At 33.8% G+C, this 15192-nt stretch overlaps 1 protein-coding gene across 1 annotated transcript in view; it reads left to right on the forward strand.

The window, feature by feature from the left end:
- LOC149790375 (uncharacterized) overlaps positions 1-7448 on the forward strand; it is a 28623-nt gene extending 21175 nt beyond the window's left edge. Inside the window, exon 10 of the mRNA XM_089972424.1 lies at positions 3473-7448. Coding sequence (XP_089828550.1) covers positions 3473-3747 — 275 coding nt within the window. The 3' untranslated portion in view covers positions 3748-7448. The remainder of the gene's footprint in view (positions 1-3472) is intronic.
- Positions 7449-15192: the final 7744 nt, after the last annotated feature.

Below are 15192 nucleotides of genomic sequence, written 5' to 3' on the forward strand. Positions count from 1 at the left end.
ACAAAGTGCTTTGCATTACCATAACAGAATGCAAAATGTAAATGCTAAACTATAAATTATAATAAAAAAAGGCACTGACTTGTAGAGTCAAGTCATTTCTTGTGCCATGTGCAAGCTCCATCTTTGTTTTCTTCTGCTGGTACAGCATTTGCTCCAGGTAGTTTTGTCATTTGTCAGTAGTGTGTGCTTTCTTAGTTCCAGTCAGCATTGGAAGATCAGCATGATGCTTTCCATTTGGCTAGTCATTTACTTGCCTACTCACTGACAGATGACTGCTGAATGAGGACATTGTTGAAGTATTCTTCCCATCTATGAAGTATCTTTCCTTTATTAGTGAGAAATATGGCATTGTCTGTACTCAGTAGTAAAGATCTTTCTGATGACCGGCCCATAAATTGTCTTCAAAGTATTGTCAAAGCTCTTTATGTCATTATATTGTCTTTTGTCTTCAAAGTATTTTCACAGTTCTTTATGTCATTATATTGTCTTTTGTCTTCAAAGTATTGTCACAGTTCTTTATGTCATTATATTGTCTTTTGTCTTCAAAGTATTGTCACAGTTCTTTATGTCATTACATTGTATTTTGTCTTCAAAGTATTGTCACAGTTCTTTATGTCATTACATTGTCTTTTGTCTTCAAAGTATTGTCGAAGCTTTTTATGTCATTATATTGTCTTTTGTTTTCAAAGGATTGTCACAGTTCTTCATGTCATTTATGTCAGCAAAGCACTGAATCCCATCTGCTTTGTTGGTCAGCCATGAGTCTTACATCTCTGAGTTTGCATAGGACAGTCAACATTACATTGCTGAAGGCTGCTTTCCTAGAAAATGAAGCTTACTGTCTAGTGGTCATTGATGACATTCATTGTGATTATTTAAGATCACTGTCTAGTGATTACTGATGACATTCACTGTGATTATTAAGATCACTGTCTAGTGATCAATGATGACATTCATTGTGATTCTCGGGATTACTGTCTAGTGATCATTGATGACATTCATTGTGATTATCAAGATCACTCTTGTGATCACTAATTACATTACTTGATTATTAAGATCATTGTCTAGTAATCACAGTTGACATTCATTGTTATTATTAGGATCACTGTCTATTGATCAATGATGACATTCATTGTGATTATTAAGATCACTTTCTAGTGATCATTGAAGACATTCATTGTAGTTATTAAAGTCACTCTCTAGTGGTCACTAATGACATTCATTATGGTTATTAAGATCACTCTCTATTGATCACTGTTGACATTGATTCTGATTATTAGGATCACTGTCTAGTCATCATTTATGACATTCAGTGTGATTATTAAGATCATTCTCAAGTGATCACTGTTGTTATACATTGTGATTAAGATCACTCTGTAGTGATCACTGTTGACATTCATTGTGATTATTAAGATCACTCTAGTGATCACTGTTGACATTGATTCTGATTATTAGGATCACTGTCTAGTCATCATTTATGACATTGTGATTATTAAGATCTCTTTATAGTGATCACTGTTGACATTCATTGTAATTATCAAGCTTCAAATTGAACAGTTTTCTGTTCCCAATTTGTCCCTACATATATAAAAAAAAAAAGTAAAGTTTAGAAAGATTACTTAAAAATCATGTCCAAGGGTCCGAAGATCATTTTACTTGTGCCTATGGACAATGCTGTAATACAAAGAAATCTGGTAGAAATATATACTGAACTGTTTGATCATGCAAACAGACTAGAGCACTCCACATTTTATTATTCTCTTGTCCTTTTGATTCATCAATCATGCAAACTGAACTTCTGACTCCTAAGCATGCTTTCACTTGTTCTGTCATATTATGGTGCTTGGGCCTAAGGGGCAATTAATGGTGTCTCTGTACACTAGCATTATGGGGCTTGGGCCTAAGGGTCAATTAATGGTGTCTCTGTACACTAGCATTATGGGGCTTGGGCCTAGGGGGCAATTAATGGTGTCTCTGTACACTAGCATTATGTGGTTTGGGCCTGGTGGCAATTAATGGTGTCTCTGTACACTAACATTATGGGGTTTGGGCCTATGGGGCAATTAATGGTGTCTCTGTACACTAGCATTATGGGGCTTGGACCTAAGGGGCAATTAATGGTGTCTCTGTTCACTAGCATTATGGGGCTTGGGCCTAAGGGGCAATTAATGGTGTCTCTGTACACTAGCATTATGGGGCTTGGGCATAAGGGGCAATTAGTGGTGTCTCTGTACACTAGCATGAAGATTTCTGTGCCTTCTCAGAGTCTGGAAGAATAGCTTTAATCAGTTTAGTAAAATGGTGTTCTGTGATAATTGGCAAATTGTACTCTGCCACAAAATTTGCAAGAAAAATCTGTTTAAGTGCCACTTATCCATTCTTGTTCCTATCTCAGCATTGTTGAACTTAATAATATTTTGTAGTTGGTGTTCTCAGCATTGGCAGAAAGTGTACATTTTGGGGATTTTGATGTGAACTGAGCAAAAAATATAAGACTTGTTCTGAAATATTACTCTGTAAATATCTTAGACAATACAATACCAATTAAACAAGAAAAAAATCAAAATGCTTAGTCAATTTTTATTTGGGGAAAGATTTGTCTCTCCATTTAATTTCCCTTCCCTCAATGGTCAAGCATGTTTCATCAAAAACTCAGAAGCTCTCATTGACCACCTTTGATCTCTTTGTTACTTATAACACCTCAAAAAACTTCCTGTATTTGGACTTAAACTCTATAATTACAACAATAAGGTAATCAGCTAACAGCTTGTTGTGTACACATTAGCTTTTCTTTAACAATTTTAATCCAGTTACTCAGCTATGTATTTACATAAAGGTTGTTGCACTGTTGGAGCATTTTCATTCACCAGTAGACTGGTTCTGGCAGGTTTGTGTATATTTTTATTCAGATTTTTTTTCAAAACTTATATATTTGATCTTCAAAATAGTATGTAGATGATCTTTAAAATGATATTTTCGGTCTTCTGCCAGTAGAATCACATTTATGCATCCGTGGTGATGAAGAAACTGAGTTTAAAAGGTTAAAGGTCAAGATCACAGATTGAGGTGAAGAAAAATGGTTTCCACAAGATAACTTGAGTTCTACATCATTTTCAGTTGCCAAACTTTGTGGATGCTTGCAGTTGATGTAATGAAGAAACCTAATGATTTTGAAGTCAGAAACTTAAAGTTCAAGGTCACCATGACTGACAATAAAAAGAAACATTTTCTGAGCAATAAAATTAGTTCTATGTGACTTGCTTGAACCAAATTTTGTTGCTAGCTTGTGCTTGGGGTAAATAAGAAGGCTGTTGATTTTAGGGTCAAAATGTCACAGGTCAAGGTCATTGAAAGAACAATAATAGTGTCTGCACATTAACAGTAGTTCAGCATCACAGACTTGGCCCAATCTTTGTGGGTGACATTGGACTTTGCCAGTCATGGTACTCATGTGATTTTTTTCTGATTTCAGCTGCCGGCATTGATATCAACATTCAATGGGACAAAAATGCTAGAACCATTACGCTGTCCTGGCCTGGCCTTTTCAGCTCTAATATTCCATTCTACTATGAGGTCTCAGCTGGTTTCAACACAGCAGAAATTGGACAGTGGATCAGCACAACCATGACACAGTACAGCTTCACATATGCTGATACAGAAATCACGGCCACGCTTATGTATGGAATTGTCCGTGCAGTGAACAGTGCTGGCCTGTATTCAACAGCATCAAAATATGTCAATGTTTAAAGGGAGTTATGTCATTACACAAGATGTAAATGCTTAGAAGAATGTTATTATGACTTAAGGTTGGTTTTGTATTGTCATAGTTTCTTTTTTCATGATCAAGTTTGGATATTTTTTTACTGCATAATACTTCACCACAGGCATTAGATGTTGGTGTCTGCTGAGCATAAAATTGAGCCATGTCCCTCATAACAGAGGTGGGATACCATTCTTGTGCAGTCAAGCTTTGAATTATTACTTTCAAATGTAATCAGTTAATAAATACAGTTAACTTTTAAAATTATTTATTACAATTACTAATTTTTGGACAGGGCAATTGGTTAAGATAATTGTTCATTTGATATTAATTGGTCGATAGATAAAATACTTTTTTAGATATTCAAGTATTTAATAAAAATACATTTATAAAAAACACCTAAAAATAAAAACTTCTTAAAGATTTTTTTGAAAATACCTTCTCAGCTTTAAAACAATTTTTTCCAACTTGCTTTAATAGGTGAAGTTTTATCAATATCGTTATTCTAAATAGATACTACTATGTATATCGTTATTTCAAATGGACACTAAAATTTATATCATTATTCCAAATAGACACTAATATGTATATCATTATTCCAAATAGACACTAATATGTACAGAGTGACCTCACTATAGCACACTCCATTATAACACAAATTCGAATATAACATGGTCATGGTGTAGCTCCCGAAATTTCATATACATGTATTTTTCTCGTACACGAAAAAATCTTTCTTAAAAGTACGATAAAAATGTAAAAAGTTTATTCTGAGGTTGTCTAGGGCTTCACCAATGTCACAAACTTGGATCTTTATCCTTTTCGGCAGCAAAATATACCATCTGGCAATTTATTTATTTATTGGCGACATTGTTGGTGTTTAAACTTGTATATACAACCATTGGTTTGGAGTGGAGAAATTCAGAGGCCCCATGAAAGGAAGCCACAAACTGGATATAAAATGCACTGAAATTTATCTGTTATTACATAAACAAACTTTTTGTCCATATTGACAAACCATCTAAACAGTACATTGTTATATCATAATCTGCTTATGCTGACATCTAGCAGAGTACTGCTTGTTGTGAGATATCTTCTTTTTTTGTTGTTGACATTTCTGGTAACAGAGATCAACCAGATGAGGCATTGTCTCATAATCTATCTGTTGTCAGATTTTCGACCACTCGCTAGTAATTAATATATTTACAAAGACTGATATTTATATGTGGATGGTAAGTAAATTCCTCTTCTTCTCACTCAGAATTATATCCTTCAGAACACTCACATTTTCTGTAATAATCCCTGTCATCAGACCAGAACACCTGCATCTCTATCATCCGTTGACCATTTGTTAAATTTCTGATGCATGTGTGGAAGGCAGCATCACGCTGCTACCACACATGTAAAACAAAATCCCACATCTTACTGATTGGTTTATTCAATAGGCAGGGAGGAACAGTAACTAGAATTGACCAAACGACAGTCAGTACCTTTTTAAAAATGTACCCAGATTAAATAGTTTGCTGAAATTTCAAAGGAAACAGATTACCTTTGAAACACCGATTGTTATGAAAATTTACTCAGCAAATGGAAGAAAAAAAAATCGGTTTCAATCATGCAATGCAGTTATTTGATGTTGCTGCCACAATAAGAAATGGACATTTGTTTGGTTCTCCAAAGCTGTCCTTTAGTGGTCACTTCAGTAACACATGCACCCTTCATCAAAGAAAGCTGACTACAGTCTTCACTAAAAACAAAGAACTTTTCTTCAGAGGAAGTCAGTACCAAACTGAAATAAAAGTAATGGAATCTGATGGATTTTTGAATTTTTCCAACATGACTGGAACATGTTAACTGTGCCGTGAAAATTTCCTTTTATGTAGGGAAAAAGTTTGTTTTTCCACTGAGTTCAGACCAATTTGACCCATGACAGCATTATTGAATATTTTAAATCTGTTTGTGTGCATATTTTCGATGGAATCACTTGTATTGTGGATTCAATGTATGTGATGAGATCTGCGGGTGAGTACATGGTGTTGATACTCTATTCATGCTATACATTAGACATGTATATATAAACAGTTTTCAAGTATATGTACCAATTCGTGGTTTTCTAAATAGAGTAAACTATTATATATGCCTTCTCTGTTTTCACTACAGGTGTATTTCTCATTTAATATGCATCAATTTAAGATGGTAACCGTGCCGATAAAGCACATATTTTACCACCTGCATTTATTACCTTCCCCCCTGCAATTGTTTTTGGGTACATGCATGATTTTCTTCAGCTAACTGACCTGGTTGCTTATAAGATGGTTCGGTCCATAACAAGGTCGGTTTCTATGGCTCCCAACTACATTGTTATAGCAGAGTCACACTGTATATCATTATTCCAGATGGACACTAATATGTATATCATTATTCCAAATAGATACTAATTTGCATATCATTATTCCAAATGGAAACTAAAATGTCTATCATTATTCCAAATGGATACTAATATGTTTATCATTATTCCAAATGGATACTAATATGTATATCATTATTCCAAATGGATACTAATATATTGTTCTCACTATTGTTGTTTTTAGAATAGTAAACATCTTAATAGTTGATCAAAGGTTACAATACAGTTATTTACAAACATTGTAGCAGCACTGCTCTATGTTTTTTTCTTTGACATGTCTTTAGATTTTGTGAGCAAGACATTTGTGGGGGTCGGGGCAAGACATTTGTGGGGGTCGGGACAAAAACCTCATTAGGCAAGAGCTACATGAAGTAGACAAATGAAACATGTTCTGCATATTTATATTCATATGCAAATTACCTGATTAGATTTCGGACCATGACCACAGTTTTTCTTTTTTGTACACAGTTGTTTTAATTTTGGGATTAAGACTTTTTGGACAAATGTTTTGTTAGCATCATTAATAAAAACCATTTGAGGTAGACAAAATGTTGACCTCGTTTGATTTTCAGATCAGTACAGCAAAAACCTAGTTAACCAAAATCAGCAATGAGGCAGACAGATAAATTTTATATGCATATTTGTGTACTTATTTTAATTATTTGATTTTCATTCCGTTATTGCAGCTGTTTTTAATCTCTTGAATCTTTTGGGATGTGTGTAATTTTCAGATACAAATCTAGGTATTTGTTGTATGTCCGTATTGCCACCATGCTGTAAATTACCTATAAACCAATTTTGTCATTACTATTTAGCAACTACTGGTGTTGATTGCATCTGCTACTATTTAGTAACTACTGTATTGTTTGCATCTTTGACTATTTTTGGAGGAAAATTGTATCCATTTCAGACCATCTTTCCTTATGACTGTTTATGAAAATTAGGAGATTTTTATGCTGTTTGGGAGAAAATAATCTTAGATATTTAGAAAATAGTAGTTTTGTTGCTCTTGGATTGATTTCTTTTCCAGAGAACTGCTCATTTATTTCTATATTTTTAAACGCCATTACTCAGTAAGCGTTATCTCTGTTGTTTCTGTGATAACTTCTACAAGTATTTTTATGTTTTACTATTTTGATAATGATTTGTTACTTTGCATATTAGTTTTCATTGTATGTTATATAATATTTTGCATTGTTTGAATAGGTTAGATCAGAAAATTATATTTTTGATACATTTTATCATGCTTTGTTGTTATTTGCTCTTAGCACTTGTTCTGCATTTTCAAAATAAAAATTTTCTTGTAGAATTGTATCTTGTTTTCAATAAAATGGCCCTGTCCCCAAAACATGATAGTACAGTGGTTGCCACTCTTGTCAGACCAACCCTTCTGCAGTGCAACAGTGGTCCTTCCAAAATGCAATATTTTGTTTTTTGGGTAAGATGGTCTTTAAAGGAGGGATTTAATTTGGGGTGGGGGTGTGGCACTGTATTTTTACCATACTAGCTTATAAATTGAATCCATATGGATATTGTCAATACCACATGCTTATTTCTTATGCAGGGCAACAAATGAGCTGACTTTTTAAGAAAACTGCTTGGTATAGATGCCGCATTTACTGTTCATTCACTCCTACTCTTCCAAGAAAAGTGCACAGCATAGTATCCTCATTTCCATCCATCCATCCATCCACATTTGCAAATTATTGTTAGGTGTATTGATTCATATTGGGGATCATATTTTCCATAACATTTTCACTTCTGCTACGAAATTTTAAAACTTTTTAGGCTGCCACTTAGGGTGTGATTTCTTCAAGTTCACAGCTCTTTTGTTTCATATCACTATCTCCCTTCCACTCTATAATTTCAGCCATTTGAGATTAGGGATGAAATGTGGTATAATTAAATGTCTTCACTAGATCTGTCAGATACCGCAGTAGGACTTCTACCTTCAAGGTCAAAGTCAAGGTCACAGCTCAATCTTGTAAATTTTTCATCACCCTTTATGTAGGTCTTGCGGTATTTTTTAGTCCCATTTATGCATTATCTTCATTTTTGAATGCCCCCCATTTCTGATCAAACTGTCAATTATTGCACTTTTGCTTCCTTTATATAATTAAAATCTTCTCTTAATATTTGTAACTTTTTTCTTTTCCATCAATGTTTTCTTGTATAACAATAGTACATGCATTTGAATGTTTTCCATCTGTATATGCTTTACTGTCTATTAACTTGTTCAACTCAGTCTTTGCTATTAACTTGCTCAACTGTCTTTAATGTCTATTAACTTGTTAAACTTTGTCTTTACTATTAACTTGCTCAACTGTCTTTACTATTAACTTCTTCAACTCAGTCTTTACTGTCTATTAACTTGTTCAACTTTGTCTTTACTATTAACTTGCTCAACTGTCTTTACTGTCTATTAACTTGTTCAACTGTCTTTACTATTGTTCAACTCAGTCTTTACTGTCTATTAACTTGTTCAACTGACTTTACTATTAACTTGTTCAACTCATTATTTACTCTCTGTTAACTTGTTCAACTCTGTCTTTACTGTCTATTAACTTGTTCAACTGTCTTTACTATTAACTTGTTCAACTCAGTCTTTACTGTCTATTAACTTGTTCAACTCTGTCTTTATTGTCTATTAACTTGTTCAACTGTCTTTACTGTCTATTAACTTGTTCAACTCTGTCTTTACTGTCTATTAACTTGTTCAACTCTGTCTTTATTGTCTATTAACTTGTTCAACTGTCTTTATTGTCTATTAACTTGTTCAACTGTCTTTATTGTCTATTAACTTGTTCAACTGTCTTTACTATTAACTTATTCAACTCAGTCTTTAACGTCTGTTAACTTGTTCAAATCTGTCTTTGCTGTCAGTTATCTTGTAACAAGATAACTGGGTTGGAGTCGGATTATAATGAAGAGCACTAATGATGGTAACAAAAATACAATGTTTATTTATGAATGATTCAATTGAAAAGATTATGCTCAATTCGTGCACATACAAGATCCAAATAATGAACAATTAACATGTACGAACCTGATAATATAATGCAATGTAAATGAAATGTGAATTTATACGTAAGAAAAGAACTTTAAATAGTACTGAGATTTGCGATTCAAATTGAGTTGACAATTTTCAGACAATAGCAAATGATATGGTTCAATGAAATATGATATGCTTTACTCAAATAGTAAAATGTTGCATTTGACTCAAAGAATAAGTTTTCATTCAAATAATGAAATGCAAAAATATCTAGTCAGCCCCAACGCTATTTTGGGGAGGTTCAGGGGCCACCACCACCGCCCCTCCTAGTCTGCCTAAAGATTCATACAATCTTTTGTTCTCTGCAAAGGTTGAAGAGCCACCACCAGTGGTCCACCCCTCATAGTCTGCCTAAAGACTTGTACAATCTTTTGTTCTCTGAAAACCCATTGGTTCAGGAGCCTTGGTTCCTCACCAATTGACAATCTTAGTCTTATAATGGCCAATGTCCTCCCCGACGGCAGTTCACTGGGTATAACAGAACCCATGTTAACCTACGGCTAAACAACACCAACAATCCTGTGTATATATGGAGATGCAGCATATCACTCCGTCACTCTCCCAGCACAACATTTGGCAACCAGTCAATCAACCATCAGCCAATCAATGGTCAGTCAACCCACCAGTCAATCAATGGTCAAACATTCCACCAGTCAATCAACCAGTCAATCAATCAGCTCCACAGCTGGTCGATCAATCACTTAATCAGCTCTACAGATGGACATCATGAGTCATTAAAGTAGACTGCTCACTGACAAGATTTCTCGTAATGTGACATTTTGCTCTATGGTGAGGTAATTTATACACTGACTATGTAGCCCTACATCATTAGTGTGCTTGAGGAATATCGGTTTTCCCAATGCAAGCACTTCGTTCATGCAGCATAGGATAAACTGAACTGACTGTGTCAAAACAATATGCGATATACAAAAATCACACTCGGGTAACACTGTACACAAAAAGTAACATGTATTGAATAAAACGATTATATAATTCTGTGACATAACTTGTTCAGCTAAGTCTTTACTGTCTATTGACTTGTTCAACTCTGTCTTTACTGTCTATTAACTTATTCATGTCTGTCTTTACTGCATATTAACTTGTTCAACTCTTTCTTTACTTGTTTTGCACGTCTTTTCTATTTCAACTGATAGTTCAATTTTTATAGTAGCTAAATCATGATGTTAGATTTGTTTTATTTTCCTGCTTCAGCTAATAATGATAAATGATATATGGTTTTATAGATTCAATCATACTTTTACTGATATTTATCTTGTATTTATTTTCATCCATCTTTTTGTTTATTCATGTTATTTTTATGCAAATGTGATCAGGTATCCGTGTTAGCAATTATCTTTTCTTATTTTACTACATCATTTTAATATTGTTTGCAAAGCTTTGTTTTGTTGTATTCATTAGTTAGTAGTTATGCCTTTAATTGATCTAACTCTGATTGTAAAGTAAAATGGTCGTTTTTGGTGATTTTGTATGGTTTCCATGTCAGCCTCAAATACATCTATCTCAGAGTTTATCCTTTGTTCATTAGGCTCCAAGTATCATTGAATATCACTGTCTCTTTTTCCTCTATTAAGTTTGCAGAACCTGTTTGGCATTAGACATAGCATGAAGTTGTTGTTAAAACAATTCATGTGCATCTAAAATCTATATCTTGTTTTCCACAATATTTTTTGTATCTCTTAAAATATAGTGGTCCTGTCTGATATGCTCTGATTCATATTTATTCAAGCATTATCACCTTGTTCTCTGAATGTTTCTACATCTTTCAATTTATTATTCTCAACAGTCTTATATATTTCATCATCAACACATGTTTTTAACAAAATTTTCTCGCTATATCAGATTTTGCTATCAGATCTGCTAAATTTGTGATATAGCTGTTCAAGTTCAAATCGTTGTTGGTGACTGACTTAGCAAAGGATCTGATCCTTGGTAGGATTTAAAAATAATGTCACTTGAAGCTCTTAAGAACAGTTGTCGTTTATTTAAAAATTAATGATTTTAATACTTCATGATCTAAGAGTAAACAATAAGTTTTATTCAATCTGTCAAAATCTTCTTACTTTCTTCTTCTTTATCTTTAATGCTAATATTTAACCTTTTTATAATACCCTGTTGTAATTCTTTAAATGGACTAGTAACACTGTATGAAATTAAATACTGAGAGATACATTTTAATGATATTGTTGGGCAAGGTCAAGATAAACCTGTAGAGTATTATGGTCGAGGCTATCTCAGAGTTGTCAGTACCTATTAGTAACAATAAACTGATGCGAATTCTTGGTATGGCTGGATATCATTGGAAACTGTTCTCCAATATTTCCATAACTGCCGAACCTCTGACAAATTTATTATGTAAGAAATCCATGTTTCATTGGCTTGAGAAGTGTCAGGAATCTTCTGTCAAATTAAAAGGTCATACTTAAAAGTGCACCAGTTCTTTCAGATCCAGATGTCAGCGAATTTTTTTAACATGTATGTTCATGTAAGTAATTTAGCGGTTAGTGGAGTATTGATTCCAGAAGAAGAAAATGGATCATCCAGTGTGCTTTCAAGAAAATAAATAAACATGCACCAGAGAAAGCTTTCTACAACCGTGAAGGAATGTTTGGCTTTGATGTTCTCTTTGCAACATATTGAAATGTATATTATAAAAGCATTATAAAATGCATCAAAACTCTATATAAGTCAAGAATATCGTCAGTAACGTAATTTGAAAAAATTAATAAATTTAATTCATTTACACAGAAAAAGACAAATTTGATTAATTTGGATATCCCAATTAAGATTATATCAAGAAAGATACCTAGCAGATTTTAGAGTTTGCAGAGTCATAGTTCAAAGTCACTGAGGAGAAGTTCGAATGTCAGCATTGTGGATATTTTCTTATTGGAGCCATTTTTCACGTCAGGTTGTAATTTGTGTGCAGTTTTTCTTGTGTACACCACTTCTGAACAGATTGAATATCGACTTGAAGTATGATAGTTGATAATATAAAGCTTGCAAAATGGTGAGCAGTTGTGCCATCAGCAAATATATCGGAATTACAGTATTTAAAACATAGTGGTAGATCGTTTATAAAGATTAGGCATGTTCTTTTTTCAACTCTTTTGAAGCTTATCTTGCCCCTTTGATCTTCGGGTCAAGGTCGCATGTTTTGTATCAATTGTTTGGTCGTGGGCCCGACATGCTGGCCCTGACCTTCTTGAATTAACTGTGACGTTTGTCATCTTAAGGAGATCGACAAAGCATTAAGCTTCCGAATTTTTTTTAATAAAGTTATTGTATTTTTTTTTAAGTTGGAGCCTGATATGTTATAGGACCTTGTGTACACAACTTGTGTCACAGAAATGAGTGGATCGTCTTTGTCGTGCAGCTGAATGCAATGTATAATTGACTCTTGGGGCTGTAATTTTGATGGATTCCTGTGAAACATGGTATATATCATGGTCATCATATAAGGAAGCAGTGATGGAAGTCGTATTCCTCTGTATTTATTAGAGTTATTGCCCTTTTTGACTCACAGCTAAACCCAATGCATGACGTAAAATTTTGTGACACTAACTACTCTTGCAGTTTTAAGTGGATTGCGTGAAACCTAATGCATATTTATGGTAATCGTCAAAAGGTGAGCATTTGACCAATGCTTGTACTCGCAATATATCCACAAGAGGTATGCCTTATATTTTGTTTTACCGTTGAATGGGGGCCCCGAGTGGCCGAGTGGTCTAAAGCGCTCTTCGTTACGGATCACTGCCATCTCACCTCTGTCTGCGGCGGTTCGAGTCTAAGATTCAGCCAATGTGGGCATGTGAGAAAGCTTGCCAGTAGCTTCTCGTGGGTCGGTTGTTCTTTCCGGGGTTTTCCGGTTTCTTCCTCCACCATTAATACTGGCCGCCATGTATAGCCTATCGTGCTGAAAAATGGCTTTAAACCCCACAACAACAACACAACAACCGTTGAATGACTTCCTTCATAGGTTGTGAGTGGGAATCGGGAAAGATATGGGCATAGTTACATCATCGAATTGCTTACCATAAGTTGGGTCGGGAATCCGGGCACTTTTTCACATCCGGGCATTTTCAGTGCATAGTTACGAACGCCGAGGTGAAAACGACCGCCATTGTTATAGGGACTTTAGGAACGTGTGGGTGACATTTGTACAACATTTTAAAATATGCCTAAGATTTAATAGGACAAATAAAGAATAATAATTATGGAAAAATATAAATTAATGAGAACTTTCAAAAATAATTAGGATCACAAGTAATACCGACTGAAAATTTCAGATTTTGATATAGTTTAATTAAAGAAAAATAGGTTTGAGAAAAAGTGTTCAATTTACTTCAACAGAATATTTGTTAGAAAACAAACTCACCAGGTGTATCTGTAAGATAGTTGCAAATATCAGGCCAAGTCACTTCAGGCCATTTTGTTGGGTAATTTACCCAAATATTTGCTGAAAATTTAAAATCATTAATTTCCACAACTTTTAAGTTTATGTAAATATCGTGCATTAGCATCGCTATCCAATGTCTCTTTGTAAACGAAGACATTGCAAGAATGGCCAACTGATCTTATGAACCTTGCATTTATATTCATTTTATAAATGAAAAGTGTACAATACACAAACTATATAACAAACAGCCTTCAAACTGCCTTGACACTAATTGGCGTATATTGTCGTTTACACATGTACGTGACACGTACCACAGGAGTCTGACGTTTTATCAATAAAGTACGGTAAATCTCCGACATGAAATCAGCTTATCTTATCGGTAATATATTCTCCTTTCCTATTGTTTTTTTCCCCTTCTTCTCTCAATCATTTTCATCATCATCATCATCATCATAAATAATACATCTCTCATATAAGTATCATATTTTCTTCTCCACTATTATTTTCTGTTATGAAAAAAAAAATTCTTGTTCTTCTTCCTTAATGACGATGCTAACAACACCGTTGAGTTTCAGGATCTCGATTCTCCAAAATGAGCTTAAAGGGCTTTTCATACATTGTAAAAATGTATACAAGTTGTTTTGATACAATGTAACAAGGCAGAAATGTTGTTTTGATACAATGTAAAATGGTAAAGATGTTTTGATACGATGTAAAAAGAAAAGGTGTTTTGATACAATGTAAAAAGGTAGGAAAAGTGTTTTGATTTAATGTAAAACGGTAGACAAGGTGTTTTGATACAATGTAAAAAGGTAGCTAAAGTGTTTTGATACAATGTAACAAGGTAGAAATGTTGTTTTGATACAATGTAAAAAGTCAGAAAATGTGTTATGATACAATGTAAAAAGGTAGGAAAACTGTTTTGATACAAAGTAAAAATGTAGAAGATGCAAAAATTGACAGAAGCCAATATTTTTAGGAGCAATAAAACTACACAGAAATTAACGTTAAATCTTTTGCAAATATGCATTGTATCTGGTTTTTAATTTCAGAAGCAGACACGATACTAGATTGCTTAGTCGTCATCTTAAATTATCTGATGCATTTATTTTACAATCGGCTGCAAAACATGTAAAATAAATATGTAATTTTCAATTCAATCAGCAAAATTAAATACGTTGTAAGCGTGGGAAAATGGCATCTCTATACTACGAGACAGATTTTCCGCCATGGTGACTTAGTGGAGGAGCTGTATTTAAATGAGCCCCACAACGTCATGTTTTGCATATAGTCAGTATCTGTAGAGTATCTAAATAAATCTGATTGAGACCGAATGCAGCAATTGCTTTTCACAATATCGTCATTCTCTCCACAACTCAGTTTTTCTATTCATCAAGAATTACGACCGAAAATGTTTTTTTGAAGGATACAACATGACAGTGATAATCCTAAAAATAAATTGGATAAGGTAATAAAGGTACCTGATGAAGACTTGAAAGGAAACAAATCTTTCTTTATTTTTGATGGTTGTGGAAATTTAGATGACGTAAAACAGA

Source organism: Sinohyriopsis cumingii, chromosome 10 (genome assembly GCF_028554795.1).
Source record: "Sinohyriopsis cumingii isolate HCF-2022 chromosome 10, ASM2855479v2, whole genome shotgun sequence".
In the NCBI taxonomy this organism is placed as follows: domain Eukaryota; kingdom Metazoa; phylum Mollusca; class Bivalvia; order Unionida; family Unionidae; genus Sinohyriopsis; species Sinohyriopsis cumingii.